The sequence below is a fragment of the Pogona vitticeps genome, chromosome 2, assembly GCF_051106095.1.
Source record: "Pogona vitticeps strain Pit_001003342236 chromosome 2, PviZW2.1, whole genome shotgun sequence".
NCBI lineage: Eukaryota > Metazoa > Chordata > Lepidosauria > Squamata > Agamidae > Pogona > Pogona vitticeps.
Genome location: NC_135784.1, coordinates 148,188,278 through 148,213,283, shown reverse-complemented (window position 1 = coordinate 148,213,283; position 25,006 = coordinate 148,188,278). Strand labels below are relative to the sequence as shown.

Here is a 25,006-nt window from a genome sequence, read left to right as displayed (position 1 = left end):
TCACAGACCACATAAATGCAGTGGACCCAAATATTAAGTTCACCAGGGAAGACACCAAAAACAGCTGGCTGGTTTCCCTGGGCTGTGAAGTCATCATAGGATCCAATGGCACCTTAAGAATAGAAATCTACAGAAAACCTACACACACTGGTCATTACCTGCGATTTGACTCTCCTCACCCGTTACAACACAAACTAAGGGTCATCAGGACCCAAAGCCGATGGAAGAACCTGGTCATTCCTTACATGGTGGGTGTGTCTGAAAAGCTCCAAAGGATTTTTGGTAAACACCACATACTCGTGCACTTCAAACTCACAAACACATTAAGGCAGAGAGACTCATCCATCCAAAAGACCGGATACCAAAACATAACAGGAGCAATATAGTATATGTGGTCCAATACAAAGAGGAGTGTTCAGAGCTCTACATTGGAGAAACAGCCACTAAACAGAAGAATGGCCCAGCACAGGAGGGGCAACGGCTCAGGGCCACAATCAGCAGTGTTCCTTCATTTGAAGGACAGAGGACACTCATTTGACGACCAAGATATACTCATTTTGGACTGAGAGGTTTTACAGAGGGGTCAGGGAGGCCATACATGTGCATACAGAAAAGCCCTCACTCAACAGGGGTGAAGGCCTTAGATACAATCAGTTTCCTGTTTCTCATGCTGCCCTTTCATCTATTCCTGGAAAGATTAGGGACACACACACCAGAAAGACCATGGTTAATGCCCATTAACAACCCATAACAATTGATGGAGAAGGACTGCAGAAGTGGGATTATCCCTCACCCCATTCCTTTGTCCTTCTAACAAGCCTATATAGACTGGGTTATGTGTGTGAAACCAATGTGGAGTACATATCAGGGATCTCCTAGCAACTCTCCTCAGACTGAAGAAGCTACTTGGATGAGTAGTGAAACATTTTCTTTCTAATAAGAAAGAAATCAAGTTGCCATGACCCAACTTCCAGATAACCTCACCTGAATGAGTGAGAATCTTCACAAATTGTAATACCTTTGTCCTGCCAAGTCAGTTTTGAGTTATGGTGTCCATTTTTAGGGTTTTCCAGGTAGAGAACACACACAAGTGATTTACCATTGCTGTCTTGTGGGGCACTCTGGGATATTGGAGCTTGCCCAAGGCTCCACAGTCTGGCTCTTCTAGGAGACACAGTGGGGAATCAACCTTCCAACCTCTACCTCCACAGCCAGGTGGCTAACTTACTGAGCTATCCAGCCAGCAACCAGGCTGATACCCAACAATATTATGCTATTAAAAAAAACAAAATGGCAGAACTCTATTGGTTGTCACAGTTCCCAACCCAGTTCAGTAAAATATATTAATAGTGAGCTATAGCCCAATCTGGGCAATGCCACTTTCCTCTCATAACCTTTGGGTTACAGGCCTGTGTTTAATTAAAGGTTTTCCCTCCCCCCACAAATCCAGATACTAGCAATGACTAGGAGCAACAGACTAGCATTGCTGTCCCTTGGAGGAATTACTCTTTTCTCAGAACAATTCCTTCTGGCCAGTAATACATTCTAATTGTGTTGGGTGAAAGAGTCAAGTGTGTGTCATCCCAGGACTGTGTACTGCAGAATTGTGTTCATTTTTGGCTAGCTTTCAGCATACTCCTCTCAATAGTGAACTATAAATTACTCTCTAATGAAGAAAAATCAACCATTCTTAATGTTTCATTTATCACAGTAACAAGGAGAAACTATGCTTTTCCTGTAGGCTGAGACACATGATGTCAAGCAGTGTTCTAAATCTGCCATTCTCAACCTTTTTCCCCCCTGGCCATAAACACAATATGAAAGAAATATAGGCTGGAACAGGATTATATAAGTCACATAACAAACCCAATAAGGTGGCGTGCGAAGAATCATTTCCAGTCTGTGTCCTCTTCAAATGTGCCGGAACCCCCCAGGGGATCACATGGACCCCCTTTGAGAATGGCTGATCTAAATCATGGCATCTGTATGCCCCACTTTGTGGATTTCAGCATGAGAGAGAGAGAGAGAGAGAGAGAGAGAGAGGCAACAGTCCAAAGTTACTGCAAAAGACTGTGGCTTTTCTTTGCTGGATTGAGAGATTGAAAGAATAAATAAAAAAGAAACGGAAAGGGCTGTTGCAGACATTAAAATCCTTTTCCAGAAAAACATAGGATGTTGGCTGTCTTTTAATTATTCTGATGAATGCCTAAGTTAAATTAGTTATAGCAAGCTTTTTTTCCTGTTTCACTTGCTTCCTTGGATTAACCCAGCTTTTTTTGAGCATGAAACCTAAAGCTTTGAAGTAATTAACAAGTAGTACATATGTTTTAGTGCTAGGTGTTGTTAGAACACACGGGCAACAAAAGTAGGACTGAACCTTGAGAAACCTAGCCATAACATACTTGAAATTATAAATGCCAGAGGATTCTGCCCTGCTGGGTGGGCTCTAGTGTTCCAGTCCTAAAGCTGCTTTACAGTACATTACAGTTTTCACAGCTGTTGCTTAATTTATTCTGACTTGATTGGCTGAAGTTGATTGAGGGTTAGGAAAGTGGATTAGGAAAGCGATTTGTGGTTTTGTATTTCTGAGCTGTATTTCTAACTTCTTCCTTTTTCTAGCGGGGTGGGCCCTTATGCCTTGCTTAAAATCAAGGACAAAAGGTTGAGATCTGCATGAAATTTGCATTAGCTAATTTATATGTGTACAAGGGTGCTGCAGGAAGAGGAAGGCTAACTCCTCCTCATTCTTCATTGACTCTGATTGGGACTATTATTTGCCTACTGTCTTTAAGTAGCAGTAAAAGAGAATTCCCAGTAGTTCCAGCACCACTGGGGGAGGGGCAGTGCTGACACTCCTCCCCACCCATCCTCAATGAAATTGTCCTTTTGGCTTGACTAATAACACTATTAGAACTGTGCCCCTTCCACTGCAGCTCAGATGGGCAGTGTGGAAAACTGTGTGGGATGCAGACAAGACTAAGCTGGCCACAGAAAGAGCAGCTGTTGCCACATGGGCTTGTAGACCATGGGTTGGGCATCCCTGATTTAAATAGGCATATGATACATCTCACTGAAGGAGGGTGCATCAGTGCCTGCTCAGTTGCTAGCCAGATGCTCCTTGTTGCATAGCGAATTCAAACTTAAGCAATTTGGTCTTCGTCTGGGCAGTCCTTCAAACAGAGGACACAATGACTGGTCTCTGTGTGATAGAGCACTCCCCCCCCCACCCCTTATGAAACAGGACTCGAGGCCAAGGCTGCTCTTAAAGGAATCTGCTTTGTGGCGTACAATGTTTACAGCAAATTTGTGTTCATAGGACTGGCCAGCATGCAAGATGAATGGTTTACCAGACAGGAGTAGAGTTGCCAGCTCACAAAGCAATGACCAAGGGAGCTGTTGATGGAGCTTTTTGGCCTCCCACCGTGCTCAGCCTCCTCTGCCTTCTCTAGGGCAAAACAGAACTCAGCAGCCAGTTTGGAAGCCGTGGGAAAGGAAGAGTGGAGGAGAAACAAGATGAAATGTACACCCACTGTAGATTCTTTCCATGTACTGAAACGCTTAAAAGGACAAATAGGATAGAAGCCTGGGAAACCTATTGGTACTAAAGGAGAAGAAGGCCAATTGGAGAGCTGATGCTTCCTCCTTAAAAACTATCATTCTGCACCAACTGCTTAACTCTAATGTGGCATTCAAGCACAGTTCTGTGTGCATGGCAGAATTGTAGCATATTCCTAGTTCTGACTTGGGGTTGACCCTAGGAGGGGCATCTGGGATATGTGAGATAGTTAAGAAGTGGCTTTATCGGTGCTGCTCCTCAATGAGTTTCTATGATGAAGCCAGGATCTGAACCCAAGTCGTAGTTCAACACTCTATCCATCATAATACATTGGTTCTCTGTGCTCGGACGGCTGCAGGTGAAAGAACCACAAATGAAAATTGCATGTTGTCAACTGTGCATTTTATCTGAATCTGAAAAGAAAAGAAAAGATTTGGAACTATTTCCTACAGATGAAATCATAACCAAAAGGTCAGAAACAACAATAGTTCCAGGAATAATTAAACCAGAGCTTTGAAAGAGTGACAAGTGACAATGGTTGAAATCCTGTTCTGCAGTTAATGGTTGAAATCCTGCTGTGCAGTTAACAGGTTTTCATTACCATATTTATTCTGATGACACCCAAGTGTATCAATCTTATCCTGAGCTTAGTGATGAGGTCTGGACTTACTTCATTGGCTGCCTATTGAACATCTAATCATGGATGTCATCTCACCATTTGAAGGTGAACATGGTTATGACTGAAGAGGTGAGAAACCAGTGCATTTTCTCTGGAACTTTCTAACTGGCGTGTTGGTAGTTAGTTTAATTCTTCTTCTATCATTATCCATTCCAAATGGAATGCACTTTGGAGCACAACAACTACAACAGTTGGGGGGAAAACATTGCTTCAAAAATATCAGAGAAATATTGATGGAAAGCATGATCATAATTCAACATGCATGGCTAAAACTGGGGACAATTAAGAAAGAAACCAAAGGCTTCATTTTTGCTGCACAAAAACAAGCACTCCAAACTAACATGATGAAAGCTAAGATCCAAGGAATTAGTGCTAACAGCAAATGTCGATTCTGCCAAGAAAAAGGTGAAACTGTGTTATACCTCATCTGTGAATGTCTGAAGATTGCACAAACAGATTAAAAAATTAGACATGATAAAGTGGGAAAGTTAGTGCACTGGTCATTTTGCGAACAAAATATAACTCACCAGCCTCGAAAAACCCATAGGGACATCAGGTGGAGAAAGTGTCAGAAAATGAGGAAGTCAGGATCTTGTGGGATTTCTGGATCCAAACTGATAGACATCTTCAACATAACACACCAGACATAGTAGTAGTAGAACAAAGAAATGATATTGCAACAAAGAAATTGACATTGCAATACCAGGGGATACCAGAGTTGAAAATAAAGAATTGGAAAAACTAACAAAATACAGAGATCTGGCAATCAAAACATCTTGCCTCTGGAAGAAACATACTTCAGTGGCCCCCATAGGGCTTTGGAAACAGTATCAAAAAATTTCACACAGTATTATAAGCAGTTCCAGATCTCAGAAACAACACCATCAGATCTACAAAAATGACAATATTAGGAACAGCATAATACTACATCAATATTTAACAGATATTGATATCAAAATAATATCAGTCAAAGTTTTTATAATTTTGACTGACTATGCCTAGTATTTTCAAAAATACAAGACACAGTCTTTGACTGATATTATAGAACAGAAACAAGTTTTAACCAAAAATCTAAATATCAGTTAAGTATCACTGTAATATGTATGATGTTTGCAATATTGCTGTTTTTTGAAGATTTGATAATGTTATTTCAGAGATCTGCAACTGATTATAATCTTTTTAAAAATTCTGTTTATTGTTTATTTATCTATCTATATACCAAATTTCTACTCTACCCATCTAGTGGCAAGCTACTGCTCTGGGCAGCTTACAGCAAAACATGAACCCCTCGATATAAATTGAAATGAAAAGGAAAAGAAAAATCCACCCCAATAACCCACCTATATGGCAAGCAAACAAACACCGACCCCAAGACAGTGTTGACGATAATACACATTAAACAATAAAAGGCTCAAGTAATCAAAAAAGGAAAAAAATTAGTTAAATTGGAAGATTTCCAAAGGCCTGCCTGAAGAGCAGTGTCTTTATTTGCCTTCTAAATGTCTTAAAGAAGGAACTTCCACTGAGAAGTTGTGGCTCATTGTAGAATTCCAGACCTCCCTCGGGGTGGCCACCCATAACAACAGAGACTGAGCGGTGCAGGTGGACCAGATGGTAGATATGAAAGATAGGGCATTGCTCCAAAAAAGGCCGAGTGACTGCAAGGAGCACTGAAATGGGTTTCATCCACAATTGAGATTTTCTATTGCCAGGTATCTGTAGTTTGTTAATTTTTCCAGTTCTTTATCTTCAACTGAATCAGAAACCCCTGATTACTGTTATATCTGATTTATTATGCTCAATATGTCTGTCCACTTGCATCTGAAAGTCCTATCAGATCTGAATTTGACCATTTTCTGACACCTTCTTTACTTGATAATCTCACAGATTCTTGGATGCTGGACAATTACATTTTTTTTAACATAATGACCAGTGCATTAAGTTTGCAACTCTCATTTCTAGCTTTGAGCAATCTTTATTCACAGATGAGGTGTTCTCATGGGAATCCTCTCTGAGCTTTCCCAGTAAAACTTCTGGGGAACAGCATTTATTCCTCCAAGGTCGGAGAACCCTTGAAAAGAGTTCTGGACTTTCAACTTAAACCCACTGAAGCTCCAGAGGAAGAGTTACCACTTTCCAGTAGAAGCTGCCGTTTCCCCTCCCCCCAGTTAATCAAAACAGGGAAAAAACATGCCTTAGAAGCATGCTAGGTAGTCAATGGTCAAAACTTTGGCAGGGCTTATGGGATTTTGTTACTCTTGAACTTCTCTAAAAAAACAGTCTCCAGACCAGAGGGTCTCTTTAAAAACTGCAAAATGAAATAGAAATTACACTTGGTGAGGCCAGAGGTTGTACGGTTGCAAGGTAATAGGAAACGAAGAATAAGCTTCTGCAAAAAATGAGTAAAATTATGCAACCTTTGCCAAAATGTTTCTGGCAATGAATGTCAAGCAAAATAACAGCACACTAGAAAACAATAAAACATAAAGAGCAGCCTTATGTTAACAGCCCTGCTCAGCTACTTGAAACCTTTCTAAACCTTTTTTGGAAGGCACAGTTTCCCTTTCTTGGCTGAAGACCGACACATGTCCTCTCCTTCATGGATGTCGTTCTGCATGGAGGTGGTGGTTCCTCACCATCAGAGTTGTAGTGGTTTCTCAGAGTTTTTGTCTCTTGTCTAACATAATTTACCTAACCTTTTTCCTAACTTCCCTTCTCTCTTTAGAGGCCCATCTTTAACTTTTCCTGAAGCATTTGTTTCCATGCTTCAAGGAGTTCAAAGTGTGAATTCAGGAGACATGGATTTGAAATAAAGATCCTTTGAATTTAATGGTTGCTGTGGGTTTTTCGGGCTCTTTGGCCATGTTCTGAAGGTTGTTCTTCCTAACGTTTTGGCAGTCTCTGTGGCTGGCATTTTCAGAGGTCAGGAGCAGCAGTCTGTGCTCTGGTGCAGTTTGTTTGGGAGTTGAGTATTTATAGCTGTGTGGGAACAGCTTTTGTTATTTTCAGGAGATGGGTGATTATGGTGATCAGTGTGTTCTTATTGTGGATGTATTGTTGTGATAAGGAGGAGAGATTATCTGTCACTGTGATTGATGGGTGCCGTTAGCTGGTCTCTTGTATGTAGTGATCACTGGTCCTTGTGGCTGGGTAGAGTTCATTGACCTTTTGCAGCTGTATTTTTCAGTGCTGGAAGCCAAGTTTTGTTGAGTTTTAAACTTCCTTCTTTTTTGTTGAAGCTCTGCTGGTGTTTGTGGATTTCAATGGCTTCCCTGTGCGGTCTAACGTAATGATTGTTGGTGTTGTCCAGTATTTCAGTATTTTGAAACATAATTTCATATCCAGCTTGTTTTAGGGCATGTTCAGCTACAGCCGATTTTTCCAGTTGTTTTAGTCTGCAGTGTCTCTCATGTTCTTTGTTTCTGGTGTGGATGCTTTGTTTTGTGCTTCCAATATACAGTATACCTGGCCACAACTGCAAGGTATCCGGTATACTCCTGCAGTGGTGAAAGGGTCCCTTCTGTCCTTTACTGACTGTAATATTTTTTTTTTTTTTTTTTGTGGTGGGCTTGAATACTGTTTGTAGGTTGTGTTTTTTCAAAAGTTTCCCTGTGCGGTCCATGACCCCTTTGATGTATGGCAGAAATACTTTATTTGTGGGTGGCTGTTTTTCTTCTTCAGTTTGGTGTTGTTTTCTTGATTTGATGGCTCTTGTGATTTCAACTTTGGAGTAGCCATTCGCCTGTAGGGCCCAATTCAAATGCTGGAGTTCGGTGCTGAGAAATTGAGCTTCACAGTTCTGATTTGGATGGTCTACCAGTGTTTTGATTATGCCTCTTTTTTGTTGTGGGTGGTGGTTGGAGTTTTTGTGTAAGCACCGGTCTGTGTGGGTGGGTTTTCTGTAGACCTTATGTCCCAATTGGAGGTCAGTTTTGCGTATCACCATGATATCTAAGAACAGGAGTTGGCCCTCTATTTCTTTTTCCAGGGTGAATTGTATATTTGGGTGGATGCTGTTGAGATGGTTTAGAAATTCTTCCAATTTTTCTTCACCATGGTTCCAAATTGCAAATACATCGTTTGAATCATTTAGTTGTCAGTTGTTTTCCCAAGTTATCTTAGCTAGCTCATCTTCCTCAATTGTCTCAATTAACATATCACAAGGGTTATACTGTACTACCAGAGCTGCAAGCCTGGAGACCATGGTTCCCTCTAAGTGGGGTGGGTACCTGCAACTCTGCCTCCCTCCACACTGCTCTCTTCCTCCTTTGTGCAGCAATCTCGTTTCAGCCCCTTTGGTTCTGGTCGTGATGGACCCCTGCATGCTTGGGGGGTGGAGTCAGAGATGGAGCCCCGCCCAGCAGGGCTGAAACTTAGAGGGTGTATTGCTAGAGACTCTTTAATCCTTCAACACTCCGTTCCTGTCCATGTGTTCCTTCCTACATCCTTTTTCCAAAGGGAACTAAAGCCATTTCAAATTACTATCATTTATACCAGAGATCAAAATCATATCAAGAGGTTAAGCAAAGCAAAGCATGCTGCTTATATACCTCCCCATAGGACTGAAACCACTCTCTGGGCAGTATCCAATTACGCAGGCTACACATTGCCCCCCCCAGCAAGCTGGGTACTCATTTTACCAACCTCAGAGGGATAGAAGGCTGAGTCAACCTTGAGCCAGGTTGAACTCCAGGTCATGAGCAGCAGTACAACAGTTTAACCATTGAGCCCCAAGGCTCAAGAGGTCATCTCTACTGTATCTCTTTACAGGGGTGACATAGAGTCATCATTTTCTCAGAAGAGTTGACATTAAAATTCCTTGAATTTTAGTTTTCATGACTTTAGTCTGGAGTGATCAAGTCTTGGGTTTCTTTCTTGATGGTCTCCAGTTTTAGCCACACCCAAGTTAAATTATTATCATATTTTCCATCATTAATTCTCAAATATTTCCCAACCAGTGGTTTATTCTTTCCATTATTTCAATTTATCTTCAAATGGTTGGAGGAAATGGAGGGAATGTTTGACATGCAGTGGAGTAGGCTAGTCGTTCTTTCCTCGGATGTGCTCATCCTTGAAAATTTCACACAATTCACACCTAAACTTGGTAGGGAAACTGTTTCCACTAACAGTGATGGGATCCCCTTCCCTCTGGTAAGCTCAATTGATACTCACTGGAGGGTTATAGCCTGTGGGGAACGAAACATTAATGCTTTCTTTCCCAGCTATGACCTTGTATCTAAAACATCTTACCGTATGTGGAAATCGACCATATGGCAAGAAACCCTCTTGGCCTATTTGGCAATTGGCACCAGATTGAGCCTCTGAGAAGCATCTGTGAGAGGGTATGAGAGCATCAGAGTTTTGACCTCGTAGGCCTAGCGATACTGATAATTTATAGTGATCCTGGCTTGAAGGTGTTCTTATAGAAACAAAGGCAGATTTGTCCAGAATTAGGGAAAGTTCTGAATTGCTGGATCACTTTCTACAGCCTGGATATCTGCTGGGTATCTGCTGACTGGAGAAGGAGAGGCAGGAGACAGAGAATAGAGTCAAGGCCTCTCCTGTCCATTGTATATAATGTTTTTATCTGATCTCAAGCTGCTCCTGGCTTCTGGAAGACCTATGAATCAGCGACTTCCACAAGGTCTTGTTGTTAACAGCCCTGCTCAGCTCTTGCAGAATCAAGGCCATGACTTTCTTCATTGAGGCTATCCAATACAAAATTGGAATGTTCTCTGCCTGTTTAACACTGAGGAAGACATTTGTGCATATACATGCTCAGTGGTATATTACACTGGCCCTCACCCTCTTCCCCTTTCTCCCTAGGTGAGCATTCCCACCCCAGGAGTTTCAGACTCCTTTGATCTGACCAGTTCTTTCCCCCCACCCCAGCAAAAATGGTGGCTGTCTTTTCTAGTGAAAATAACAAACCACAATGGTAGGATCTTTTTAGAGCAGCAGAGACCAACTCAAATGAAGATATTTCCAGATGGTGGCAATGTCAGTAGGATAATAGTTGAAAATACATTTATGATACAGTAACATGAAGCAGTATGTAATAGTTTGTAACTAAAAATAGTTAAGAAGTTTTTTTTAAAAAAATGTTTCATGGATTTTAAAGAAACACATTAAAAGGATTTTAAATACAGTGGGGTCTTGACTTGAGAACTTAATCCGTATTGGAAGGCGGTTCTCAAGTCAAAAAGTCTGTAAATCAAGTCTCCGTTGACCTACAGTGCATTGAAAACCGATTAATCCCGTAACAGGCTGTTTTTGTTCCATTTTGGGTTTTTACTGGTCTGCAAGTCAAACCTAAATTTTGCGGCGAGTGAAGTCTGTAACTCAAAATGTCTGTAAGTCAAGCCGTCTGTAAGTCAAGGGTCCACTGTAAATGACTAACTTGTAAGAGAACTATGCTTATTTACTGCTTTCATTTTCACTTTCAAGCACCAAGCAGTCATGTCTGACGTCCTTGTGGAATTACAGCTTCAATTTTTGCTTTAAACTGGTACTGGTTATTTTTCTCAGTCTGTTTTGGGTATATTTTGTCAAGTTGTCATTATAAATCCTAACCTTCTATCTAGCTATTGTCTATGAAAAGATACTCATTGGTGCAGGATTGAATTCTTCAGCAGGTGTTTTTCCCCACAGGCACATTGTATTGAAGCCTATTAGAAGTTCTTTAAGGGTATATCTTTGTGATGTCAGAGGAATGTAGCTTTTCTAATGAAGTCTCATGAGTTGTAACATTGGGAACTTTATTGGCCTTGCTCAATTGATTGGAGCACACGCGTAACCACAACACCCACCCAGGTGGGTGGGTGGGAAATCTTAGGAAGTTTCAGATTAGAAAGAGAGAGAACTGAAGAGGAAAGGAACTTCTATTCATCTGAGTCAGAAATCAGACCTTTACCACCTTGATTTATATAACAGAATGCCAATGCATTTGTACTGGAGGCCAGATAGTTGGAATTATTTGTACCTATTTTTGCATTTTATTGCCTAAAAGATTTTCCCATCAGAACCAATTTCTTTGTGGCTTCAATCCTCATATAAAATAAGATTTTGGAAGACAGTAATGTCTTTGAATTTAATTCTTGATAAATTTTAGATTGAAGAGAGATTTAGTGGAACTTTATACTGATACAAGCAACTATTTTGTTGACATATGGAATTTAGGGGCATATATTATTGTGTTTGTTACGCTCTTGTTACACTGTGTTTGTTACGCTCTTGTTAATCTTGCTACTTGATTAAAAATGTGAGATGTTTGCAAAGTCGTTGTGTTTGCAATACTCAATTAAAAAGGTTCTTAGGATGCAACCAGACAAGAATTTGTCACATGGTTTGGTGCAGTGTCGGGATGAGCTGGTTTGCTTCTTTCACTAGCAATCACATGATGTACAGACAATCATGAACCAGCCTACTTCCACCTTTTTTGGTCCATGTCAGGGGCTACTTTTTAATGTGCGGATAGGATTGCTCCATTTTAGTTTGATCCCTGCATGTCTAATTGCTGGGATCAAACCAAAGTGATTGGTCTAGGCTGATATTTTGCTTAACCCACCTGACAATATCAGGAAATTGAAAGCTTCCTCCTGCTGTTCCATAGAGGGGAAAGAGAAGAAGAAGCAAAGGCTGTTCTTTTTAAAGCCCTTGTAAAGCAGTGCTGATGCACCGTGTCACTTAGATTTTTTTTAAAATTGAGAATGTCCTCCTGCTCCCCCACAGAGGAGACAAGTGGAGACAAGGAGAGGAATTTTTATCCCCCAGCTGCCTTTTAAAAGCAGTCCGGGCCAAACTGGGTCTCTTTCAGCTATCTAGTTGCACTCTCATACAGAACCAGTGAGTAGTGCACATATTTTCACTGGGTCTCTTGTCAATCTCCTCCTCTTGTTCCTTGGGAAACTAATATAGATGGAATGCTGTGTGTTCAAAGGATCTGAAGCCACCTTATGGAGACAAACAAATGTCTTCCTCCCCCACTGGTGTTCATATTAAAATCTGGCTGGCTGGCAGGAGACTCTGAGACTACTGTCAGTGCCCCAAGACCTGATAACCTGACTGGCCTCTGAAGCTCACCAATTCAAGGGCAGCAAAATCATTAAGACATACAGAATTCGCAGAAAAAATGTCAAGTGTGATTAAAAATACCAAATAAACCACACCCAAATTTTGTAAGAAGTACCGTTTACCTTCATTTGGAATAAAGAAAGTACACTCTTAGGGTTGGGAAAATTAATTAAGCGAACCTATTGGGTCACGAAGAGTCGGACATGACTTAATGACTAAACAACAACAAATGCTGTTGTGCAGGCTTCATTTTGGGGTACTGAGGTACTGATGACAAGGCCCCAAAATAGAAGAAATGTTTGGCTTGATTTATAAAAAGCATAATGCAACTGTTTTCTGCTGAAAGAGAGGACAAAATGATTTGTCTCAGCCTGGACCTTGAGATTACCTAAATGAAGGGGGGAAAAACAGACACATGGTTGCTGTGGTGACAAGTTTTTGGAGAAGGTATAGGGCAATGGAATGGGGTGGAGATGCTCCCCTCTTCGATATTTTCAGTGGCTCTAGGCCCAAAGTGTACCCTGGTAAGACTCCATTATCATGTTATTGGCACTAAGGCAAAGGATTGTTCTATCTAAACAAGAAAAGTGGTACTGTGAAATTCCATCTACTCTCTGCTAATTCATAATTAAATTTTGTTGATGAGGCCTATCAAAAGTAAAACAAATCTGGGTTTTCTCAAAGAGTTAGCTTTTTTCTGTAGCCTCTGTTCTGCTTTTAGAGGCACATTCATTACTCACTTCCCCTTCCTTCCTATTTCTTTAGTTGGTATGGCGGCAGTTTTTATCTTCTGGAGAAGCTGAGTTTTCAGTATTTCATTATATATTTTTCCCTTTAGGATTGAGAAAGAAAGAAGAAAAATCACAATGTTTCTACGGAGCGTGTTCTGAAAATGCAGATAGAACATGGAAGAATGTCAATTCATAAAAATTCAGATGGGAAAATTAGTTCAAGGAAAAAATAGAAGGAAAAAATATATAAAATTAAATACTGAAAAGACAGCTTCCCCAGAAGATAATAATTGCAACAGTACCAACTAAAGAAAGAGGAAGGAAGGAGAAGTGAGAAACGAATGTGCATCCAAAAGCAGAACAGAGGCTACAGAAAAAAGCTAAACTCTTTGAGAAAACCCAGATTTGTCTTACTTTTGATAGGCCTCATCAGCAAAATTAAATTCATGTTCTATAGTTGTTTAGTTTTAAACCAAATCGCTATAAAACTGTAGTGATTTGGTTTAAAATTATACAACTATAGAACATGAACGAGAGAGCTGAAAATATTACAATATACAGTGGTGCCTCGCTTAACGAGTGCACCGTATAGCGATGTTTCCATATAGCGATCCCTTTTTCGGGATCGCTATACGGAAACATACCCGATCTTCGCAATGGGGAAAACCCGCATTGCGAAGATCGGGTATTGCGGCGGCCATTTTGGAGCCGCCGAACAGCTGATCGGCGGTTCCAAAATGGCCACCGGAAGCCCGGAAATGGCTGCCGGCAGCCGTTTTCGCGCCCTGCCCTCGCTTAGCGAAGGCGCGAAAATGGCTGCCAGCACCTGGAATCCTCGCTGAACGGGTAAGTAACGAAGGTATTGGAACGCATTAAACGAAGTTTAATGTGTTCCAATACCTTTCCCCTACCCGTTTAGCGATGATTCCGTATAGCGAGGGTTAATCCGGAACGGATTAACCTCGCTATACGGGGCACCACTGTATATATATTTGTAAAGAGCAAAGCATGGCTGTTTTCACATGTTGTGATCAGTGAATGCCAAAGTCATATTCATGTATTATGCTTTTATCTCACGGATTTTATTCCCTGTATGTACCTGCTACAATTTAAATAAATCTTTCAAAATAATTGCACACGCCAAAGCCTCACATAATTCCTGATTCCATCCTCTCATTGATTGGGGCAAATAGAGAGCCTCATTTTTTGCATGGGGAATCAGTATGATATTCCAGATGTTTTCATCTGCAATTTTCTTGTAAGACATTCTGCTTCTTTGCCTGTGTATCAACCTGAACAAAGTTCATGGCAAACCCATGAATATGTTTTGGTCCAAAACATGTCGATTTGATTTTATCAGGCAGTGTGGAAATGTCCACACTGTGAAATGTCACCCTATTTCTCATTCTCTCTCTTTTTAAAATGTATCTTTTGAACAGATTTGTATTTACCAAATGTACCTCTCACAAACAGAAGAATTTTAAAAAGCTTCTTCCCCCCCCAATGATGTGATTATCTATTTTTCTGTTTTACATTTTGAGTGTCTTTTCTTTGTTTATTTATCCTCTTTTTACCTGCTCTTTTGCAAATATTGGCATTACAAATATTTATTAGTTAATCTTTGATCTTTCAAAGAGATTCCCCATAAGGGCTATCCATTCTATTAGCCACATGGGACTGTTGCTAATGTTCTACTGCTGTGATCAGCCACCCATTACATTCATGTTCCCAGTCCTCCATCATCACAGGAAACCAAACCTCATTTCTGCCTTATTTGTCTCAATTTAGTTTATACTTGCCTCTTTTCTGTTTGGCAAACTGTGGACGTACAGAGTCGTATTCAGCAAGACCACTGGTCAATGAGGCCTTCTATTGTAACTGGCAGCACCTCTCCCCAGTTTTAGACAGGACACTTTCCCAGCCCTGCCTGAAGATGCTGAAGATTAAACCTGGGACCTTCTAAGAATGAAGCACATGCTTCCCCATTGAGCTACAGCCTGTTTTTACAACACAACTTTCCTGAGCAGTGCCTTTTCATCAACTCTGAGGACAAGGCCTACCTGGTCAAATTCTGACAGACCCACTGAGGCTCATGTGATCTCTACCCAGCAATATTTTTGGCACCTAGCACTTTATTTACACAAGTATTTCAATGGACTGTAAGCCCTAGTTATACTCTTAATTGGTATCTGCCACATCATGGTGCTACATGTTATTTATATATTATTCGGAAACCACAAAATAGGCAGTCAGTTCCTAACTTGCCTGAGGAAGTGGGCTTGTCCATGAAAGCTCATATTAAAATATGGCAGTCCGTCTTTAAGGTGCCACTTTGCTTTTGTCCTCTTTATTTTTTTTATTTTGCTTTTGCTCGAGATGTCAGGTAGTCAATTTTCCATCATTCAGGGGAAATCACAAGAATCAGGATGCGGGACTCTGTTTAATGTTTTAAATCCATGTATATTCATAAATAGGGATGTGGTGGTGCTGCGGGCTAAACCGCAAAAGCCTTTGTGTGTTCCAGGGTCAGAAGACCAGCAGTCGTAAGATTGAATCCACGCAACGGAGTGAGCTCCCGTCACTTTGTCCCAGCTCCTCGCCAAATTAGCAGTTCGAAAGCATGTAAATGTGAGTAGATAAATAGGTACCACCTCGGTGGGAAAGGTAAAACGGCGTTCCCTAGTCACGCTGGCCACGTGACAACAGAAACTGTCTTCGGACACGCGCTGCCTCTACGGCTTAAAAACGAGATGAGCACCGCGCCCTAGAGTCGGACACGACTGGACTAAAAGTGTCAAGGGTAACCTTTACCTTTATCTATATTCATAAATACGGGCGGTACTTTGTGGGCTTCTTTTGATTTAAAATACTTTTAAATATTTGTGGTGCACCTACCCCTCATTTATCTTTCAGATTATTTAAAATGAAAATTGGGTTGGATACAGAGTCAATCATGCATGCATGAGTAAATCCAGCGGAGATAATCATCGTCATCATCTTCGAACTGCAGCACTTGGAAGGGACTGTATGGATTGTCAAGTCCAGCCCCTGCTAAGGAGGCACAGTAGGGGAATCAAACTCCCAACCCCTGGCTCCACAGCCAGATGCCTAAACCACGGAGTTATCTAGCAATTTTATGGTGCAAGTTAGTTAAGACTATTATAAATCTCACTGATTTCCATGAATCTGCTCTAAGTATGACTAAGGCTGGACACCCCCCCCTCTTTTTTTTTTAATTTGTGGACTGAAACAGCATGAGCAATTATTATAATTGTTAATTTGTTGCTAATCAGTTAACACAAGTTCATGCACAGGCAATGACTTCACCTTGAACTACTGCTGATAATATGTTAACGACATCAGTTGCTTATAAAAAGAGTTTTAAAAAATATTTAGCTGTTTGCTGAAATAAGCAGTGTTTCTGCTTCAAGAAAAAAAGAAAGAAATAATCTTTCTTCTCAATTGGGGGCAGAACAGAGTTGCCTATCTCTCAAAAAAGCTGCCGGACCCTGCAACTCTGGAACACCATCCTCCCCCCCCTTAGAGATCCAGCTGCATAAACATTGGTTAAGCATTCAGAACAAAGACATCTGTTCAACTGTCCTGGGAGGAGGGGAATGACTGGGAAAAACAAGAACACCAAAGTGGTTGTGAAAGTCTGAGGCTTTTCCCTCTCTCACATCAATTTTAGAAGGAGCTGCTGTAGACATTAGGAATCCCTTTGCAGTCAATGAAAGGACCTTGCTATTATTCTGCAGCTAGCTTTTGAGGTCTTGGCTGAATCTGGGTTGCTTAAGGTAAGTGATTCCATGTTTTCCCCTTGCTTTTCGCGATATTTTCTCATTGACAACTGCTGGTTGCCTCCACGTGAGACTTTTATGGTGTTGTTGTCTTGCTTTAGTCATGAAATGTTATTGGGGGAGTTGACAAGCTCTTCCTCAGGGGTAACTATCCTGTATTTTCCTACTGTTGCTTCTGTCCTTTTTCTTTTGACAAAAAGAGAAAACAACAACATCCTGACAAGATGAATGGAATTGCGGCACGTTGTCAAGGACCACTAACACTTGCAGCACGCTTTGAGACTTCATCACTCTTGCTTTTTTAGCATTAAAATAAACTGCACAGTTTGAAAAGATCAACTGAAATCCAGCCACTAATTGTGTTTGGATGGCAAGGATACACGGTTTACAGTGCAGTCCTATGTAAACACCATTGAGTTCAGTCATGAATACCCACATACTTCTGAGTATACTATATTTAAAGGATTGCCCTCTCGCCCAATAGCTCCTGAACACTAAAGACCATGGAACTAGACCCATTCTGACTTTTTAATTTTTTGAATTGACATTATAGTCATAATTCTGGCTTCTCAGAAGAAGGTCCCTTTGAGCTAAAGTGAGGATAGTTGTAAAGAAAGGTGTATAATATTGCATCCTGATTTCTGAATCCAGTTGCTAATCCCAACTAGAGCAGACCCATCCAACGAATGGGATTTTGCAAGTGTGGATTCACCAGTCAGCAACTCATTCAATGGACCTATTGTAATCAGAACTAACCATTGGGTTTAGACCTAAACACCTATGCCTCACATGCTTATTTCAGAGTAAGTCACATGGAATACAGTGGGACTGAATTCTGCATTCAAAGCCTGATTGAAACAGTACTTCAGGACTCAGTTAGGCTACCTCGTTATCCCATCGCTAGAGCAATATTCCGAAGAGCGAAGTAAAACTGAACCATACAAAACCTAGACCTAAGATCATCCGGAAACTACTGATGCCAAGGGTAGTCAAGAATTCTGCCCTTAGTGAGCACCACCACGGTAATCCCAAAGCAGCTTTTCAAATCATTGCAGAGTCTCCACAGCTGTTGCATATTCAATTCTCATTCTGTAAATAAGGTTTTAATTTCTAATATGAAGAGGAAGAAGATGAGGGAAAGAGGGAGGGAAAGAAGAGGAAAAGTTAATAGGATGTAATAATCAGCTCCATGCATACATTTGTGTTTACACACACATATACACACTCCCAGTATAGCCATGAAATATCTGATTAAAATTGGCATCTGAAGGACCCACATTCATGTATAGATGAGACAGTAAGATTCGTTGACCACTGAGATTCTTTGACCATTGAATAAGGGGGATGGTGAATATTTTTCCAACTTTTGGGGTATAAGCCTTTTCCTACAATAATGCCATGCTGGATCTAGCCATGCTGATCATAAGCTGAGTTAGGGTCATGAGAATAATTTAAGGATGCATGGATTTGTAAAGATAAATTTCCCCCTCTGACATCCTGTGTGACATCAGCTAGGAGGGAGTCATTTGGGCACATGGCCCTATCGGAGGCTTTAAGAGGAACTTTAAGGCACCTCTTCACTGAAATATATTTTTTGCTGAACCAAATGCAATGCAAAGTTAGCTATTTGAGATACATTAAATATTGTGGCTAAGGCAATTTCTCATCCATTAATTAATGCATGTTTTGTTGCTGGAGAAGAGTTTTGTGGATACCTGCCAGTGGTTCCTAAATCAAATCAAGGCTGAACTTTCTCTGGATAAAAAAAATGCTGAAGCTGAGGCTGTCCTGCTTTGAGCACATTATGAAAAGGCAGGATTGCCTGGAAAAGACAATAATTCTGGGAAAGTTGGAAGGTAACAGGAAAAGAAGATGACCAAAAATGAAATGGATGGACACCTAAAAAAAAAGCCACAGGCTTGAGTCTGCAAGATCTGAGCAGGGCCATTGATGACAGGACATTTTGGAGATTCATAGGACTGCCATAAGCTGGAGGTGACCTGTTGGCAAGTAACAACATCAAATATATAGATACCCACCTTAAAACAAAAGCAAAAAAATTGAAAAACCCATAATTCTAAATGTCAAGATATTTTATTTATTTATTTATTTATTTATTTATTTATTTGTTTGTTTGTTTGTTTGTTTGTTTGTTTATTCGATTTTTACCCCGCCCCTCTAGACAACGTCTACTTGGGGCAGCTTACATCAGTTAAAACAAGTTAAAAAACATATAAAATGCATTTATACTAATTAGTTCTAAACAAAAGGTTTCCAAGATGGTGGTATACAAAAGAAAGAAAAAAGATAGAGAAAAAGAAAAGGAAAATGACTTAATTGACTTGGGGGTAGGCCTTTTTAAACAACCAAGTTTTTAATTGGCTTTTGAAAACCCCCAGCGAGGGTGCCAGCCGGATTTCAGTGGGGAGTGTGTTCCACAGCCGAGGGGCAACCGCCGAGAAGGCCCGGTTTCTTGTTTTCTCCTTCCGGGCCTCCCTCGGCGTCAGTCCCCTCAGCCGTCCCCGCTGGCTATGTCGGGTGACTCGGGTAGATCTGGGTGGGAGGAGGTGATCTGCCAAATATTGAGGTCCCAAACCGTTTAGGGCTTTATATGTAATCATTAAAACTTTGAAGTCAATGCGGAAACGAATAGGTAACCAGTGCAGCGCAGCCAGAGTGGGGGAGATGTGCTGATGTTTTCTCACCCCACTAAGAAGCCTGGCTGCTGCATTCTGGACCATCTGGAGTTTCCGCATGAGCCTCAAAGGCAGCCCCACGTAGAGTGTGTTACAATGGTCTAATCTCGAGATTACGAACACATGGACTAGAGTAGTCAGGGGCCCCCGATCAAGATATGGCCGCAGCTCGGCAATCCGCCATAGATGAAAATAGGCAGAATGGACCACGGACGCCACCTGGGTTTCCATGGTTAGCGCCGGGTCCAGATGTATCCCCAAGCTGCAGACCTCACTCTTTGTGGCAAGGGTCGTCTCTCCAAAAGAAAGTGAGTCATCTATGCCGCTGACGGGAGGGCCACCCACCCTCAAGATCTCCGTCTTGTCCGGATTCAGCCTCAATCCATTTGTCTGCATCCATTCCAGTACGGTCTCCAGGCAGTGCTGGAGGGACTGGACGGCATCCACTGAAGTTGGAGTAAAAGAGATGTAGAGCTGTGTGTCATCAGCGGCCTCATGAAGATGTTAAACAGCATTGGGGAGATGATCGACCCCTGTGGAACCCCACAATTGAGACTCCACGGGGCCAAGACATTCTCCCCAATCTGCACTCTCTGGGGGCGGTCCTCCAGGAAGGAGCGGAGCCAGGCAAGTGCCAGGCCACTGACTCCCAGCTCGGAGAGCCTCCCCAGGAGGATACCGTGGTCGACGGTATCAAAGGCAGCTGAGATGTCGAGGAGGACCAACAAGGACACATTGCCCCCATCGGCCTCCCTCAACAGGTCATCCAGCAGTGCGACCAGTGCCGTCTCTGTACCATAGCGCGGCCTGAAGCCCGACTGAAATGGGTCTAGAGCATTGGTTTCGTCTAAGAGCGCCTGAAGCTGGTCTGCCACCACCCTCTCAACCACTTTGCTGAGGAAGGACACACTGGCGAGGGGCCTATAATTGCCAATTTCGTCCGCCGCCAGATTTGGTTTCTTCCTAATGGGCCTAATGAGTGTCTCCTGGAGAGACCCATTAATTATTGCAGTGGCCCATTCAGTTGTTACCGGCCTGGCTGCTTTGATTAGCCAGGCCGGGCAAGGGTCGAGAGAGGAGGTGGTGGCCCGACAGCGATCAAGCGCCTTGTCTACCAGCTCTGATGTTACAGGCTGAAAAGAATCGAGAATTACCGGGCAGGATGGAGCGCTGGACATCTCTGCTCGATCCATTGTATTTAAAAAAGGCGAAAGGTCACGGCGGATGGCCTCCACTTTAGATTTAAAAAACGCTGCAAATTGGTCAGGTGAGATGATAGAAGGAGGCCCTTCACCCTGGCCAATTCCAGATAGATCGCGAACTATACGGAAAAGTTCTGCCTGCCAGTTGGAAGCTTCGCTTATCCGGTCAGCGACGTAAGCTCTTCTAGCAGCCTTTACCTTGGCAAGGTAACAGTTAGTTGCGATCCTGACAGCAATCTTATTGTAAGCCGTCGGTTCCTTCCTCCAAATGCACTCTAGCCGTCTCCTTATTCGCTTGATCGCTCGTAGATCCTGATTATACCAGGGTCCTGGCCGAGCTCTACTCCGGAAGGGGCGTTTGGGTGCGATCGTGTCAACAGCCCTAGTGGCGGCGGAGAACCAACCTTCAATCAGGACTTCAACAGGAGCGCCAGACAGAGCCGCTGGAATCCCTGTCATGGTATCCTGGAATCTCATGGGATCCAGTAACCTTTGAGGGCGGACCATCAAAACAGGTCCCTGCTCCCTGCGGGGGGGAAGCGCCATTGTGAGGTTACATTTTATCAGGTAATGGTCTGACCATGACAAGGGGACTGACACAAGGTCAGTCACCATCAGACCACGCTCACTACACTCGGTAGAAAAGACCAGATCAAGCATATGGCCACCCATGTGTGTGGGGCCGTTGACATGTTGGGACAAGTTCAAGAAAGCCATGGTTTCCAAGAACTCAAGAGCTGGCCCGGATACCTCTGCCTCCGCATGGATGTTCAAGTCACCCAGGACCAAAAGTCTCGGGGACTCCAACAGTGCCGCTGAGACGAAGTCCGCCAGCTCCGGTAGGGAGGTGGCTGGGTTGCCTGGAGCGCGGTAACCCAGCAAGATCCGAATACCATCCCTGGCCCCAATCCACACATGGAGAGCCTCCAGACCCGGCCTCACAAGCGAGGAGTGCCTGGTAACCTCTAATGATTTTCTATAAACAATGGCAACTCCCCCCCGCCCCTCCAGTCTGCCCTGGTGCTGCACTGCATAAACAGGAGGGCAGGAAAGGGTCAAAGGGACCCCTCCTTCCCTACCCATCCAGGTCTCAGTTATGCATGCCAGGTCTGCATCCTCATCCAGAATAAGGTCTTGTATAAGCTGGGATTTATTGGATACAGACCTGGCGTTCAGAAGCACCAGCTTCAGAGTGGAGGGCCAGCTGGGCTGCCTACCTCGATTTTGGCAGTTGGTCACAGTGTCAGAACAGTGAACAGCCTTCAGACATCTGTTCACTGGTGGAGTAGGCACTGTGCCAACACCTTTATACCTCCCTCTACCTGTTATCACACCGATATTAGACACCTCGCTGGGGAAACAGGCCCTCCTGTCCATGTCAAGAAGGGGGGGGCGGAGAAGAAGGGGGATAGAGAAAAAGAAGAAAAAAGAACAAAGAACAAAGAAAAAGAATAATACAATAATTCAATAAACAATAATAACAAATTAACATATAATATCTAATAGTAACCTTAAAACATGAAATAAAAATATAATATGTTAAATTAGACATAGATTAAACCACCCCACATTACTTCTCCAAATTATATCTAAATTAGAAGATTCAGTAAATTAGAAGATTCAATAAAATTCAAATTATACAATTTAAATAATTATAATATTGAAATTTAAAGTGTGCATTTGTTTTAAATGGATTAAACAATAAATAGTATGGGGCAAGCTAATGACAACAAATGGAATAATACAGAATAAAACAGAAAACAACAAAAATTAATATATTGAATAAGCAAAGAAAATAAACCCAAGCTTCTCCCCCCATATAATTAGTCCTGTCCTGCAACACCCTAGGAGAAGGTCTTATTTTCCTCTGAGTGGTCGTTGGATATGAGTTCAAGTTCATGGGGGCAAGAGCCCGCACCCAGACAGTCAGAGGCAAAGCTCGATAAAGCATTGAAAGGAGGAGAGCCACTGAGGACATGATACCTATGCTGGTTCTCTCGGCGTTAGAGAGTTGAAAGGAGAATTCCCCATTCAACCTTTCAGGGTCCACTGCTGAAAGCTGGGCTTCTGTAGCCATAAATAATAGCAAAGAGACACAGTTCCAATCTGGCCCTCCGAGAAGCTCTGAGAAAGAACACAGCCAGCCGGTATCAGATTTCACTCTCAGTCTCTCAGTTTCCTAAGCACAGGATCACCCGACTCCTTCGAACAGCGTCCACAGCTTCCGGGGGTTCTAGCTCTCGAACCGGCAAGCTCTACTGGACCCTTCCACGCTGGGCCACGTCTCCCGAGGCCCCCAGCACCAGGCCCACCAAGCACGATAGTTTTCCAAGGGCTTAAGCTCTTCCAGCCGCCACGGAACGAAAGGCAAGCTCTCCCAACCCCCGCAGCAAGCAGCAACGGCATAAACTCCCGGGACGCCAGACTCTGCCTCACTGACAAGCCAGGCCAAGGTGAGGTCTCTCCCTCCGCCTCCTCCAGCTCTCTCGGCAGCCTCTGAAGCAGTCCCAGCAAGGCAGGAAACCAGGGAGAGAAACTCAGAAAGATTATAAGTTAAAAAATAAGCTAAGTAGGCTAAATAAAGTAAAAATAAAATAAGTGAAGCGAAGGATAAACTGAGTGAAGCAAAAGCAGCCAGAAAAGAAGGAAAAAGAAAGGAAAAAGAAAAGACCAGACCGAAGTGGAGGAGACGGCAGGAAGTAAATTATATCTGGATTGCCATGTTAAAAATCAGAAGAATGCTTTCTATAGTCATCAGTTGACTTGAAATATAAATTCTATAATTTTAATTGGACTGGCTGAAGCTGTTCTCTGTCTTGTTGCTCAGTTTTATTAGGACAGTGGTTGGACACAGCATCCCATTACATCATAGTTTCTGTTTTTTCTTTTTAATTTTTAATGGAATCAGCAGGTGAATAGCTTTTTACAGTAGATTTCCTGTATATTGGTGTGTCTGTAAGATGACTTATACTACAGGCCAACCTACAGTTCCTGGGGATGGAGTTGTTATTGTTAAAAAGGTAAAGATTCCCCTTAACAATTTGTCCAGTTGTGTCCTACTCTAGGCGGCGGTGCTTGTCTCCATTTCCAACCCATAGAGCTAGCGTTCGTCCGCAGACAATCCTCCGTGGTCACATGGCCAGTGTGACTAGACACGGAACGCTGTTACCTTCCCACCGAGGTTGTACCTATTTATCTTTTTGCATTTTGCATGCTTATGAACTGCTAGGTTGGCGGGAGCTGGGACAAGCGACGGGAGCTCACTCCGTTGCGTAGATTCGATCTTACGACTGCAGGTCTTCTGACCTTGCAGCACAGAGGCTTCTGCGGTTTAACCCGCAGCGCCACCACGTCGTTACATACCATCAAATTGCTTCCAATTTATGGCAACCTGAATTAATGACGTCCAAAAGCTTATATAATTAACAAGCCTACTTGGGTCTTGAAACTTTAACATTTTGGTTTCATTTGTTGACTTAATCCATCTCATGTTCAGTCTTCCTCTTTTCCTACTCCCTCTACTTTTCCTAGCCGTGTTGTGATTTTCGTTGAGTCTTGTGCTGAAAGCTATTTTAGCTTCTAGTTTGAGTTCAAGGTTCATCTGATTGGTATTTTAATACATGTATCTTTCTGGTGATCTCATGGAATCTGTAAAGGTCTCCTCTGATACCACAGATGAAATAATTATTATTTGGTCCACCGTTATTATCCAGCTTTCACATCCATACATGCCCTACATGGCAATGGCAGATCACAAAGAGATAATTCCTTTCCCTTCAAATATTCCAGTAACCTTGTGAAACTCTTCTGGGTCCCACCACCCTTGTCCTCTCCTGCCTTATGCTTGGCAAAGCTGAAAGCCAGGGGAAGGACGAGAGATGGCTGGGAAGGAAAGGTATGTGCAGGGCTGTGGAGGGTTAGAACAATGTAATAATAATAATAATAATAATTGTGTGCAATCAAGTCAATTCTGACTGATGATAACTCTTTCTGTGGTTTTCTAGGCAGAGAGTACTCAGAGGTGGCTTACCGTTCCCTTCTTCTGGAGTCGCCCTGGGACTGTACAGCTTGCTGTTCTCCTAGGAGGAAGAGTAGAGAATCGAGCTCCCAAATTGTGGCTCCACAGCCTTATACATAAGCCACTGAGCTATCCAGCCAGCATAATCACTGCATATTTTCCTCAGTGTGTAGGGACATTACAGACAGAAACAAGCCATTTCCAGAGGGCTTGGTGCTATATATACCCACTCCTGTTTCTTAGAGGGTCAC

General features: G+C 42.4%; 1 protein-coding gene across 18 annotated transcripts in view; it reads left to right on the top strand.

The window, feature by feature from the left end:
• Nucleotides 1–25,006, top strand: part of LOC110077805 (ABC-type organic anion transporter ABCA8) — a 109,899-nt gene that overhangs the window by 3,179 nt on the left and 81,714 nt on the right. For 4 of the 18 annotated variants that reach the window (XM_078384335.1, XM_078384333.1, XM_078384334.1 and 1 more), the window contains exon 1: nt 23,592–23,757. The exons of 3 other annotated variants lie outside the window; for them this stretch is intronic. In XM_078384335.1, coding sequence (XP_078240461.1) covers nt 23,735–23,757 — 23 coding nt within the window. In that variant the 5' untranslated portion in view covers nt 23,592–23,734. Of the gene's footprint in view, nt 1–16,153; nt 16,837–23,498; nt 23,919–25,006 lie in introns of those variants that run through there. 11 more of the 18 variants (XM_078384331.1, XM_078384329.1, XM_020791278.3 and 8 more) reach the window with 10 other exon arrangements.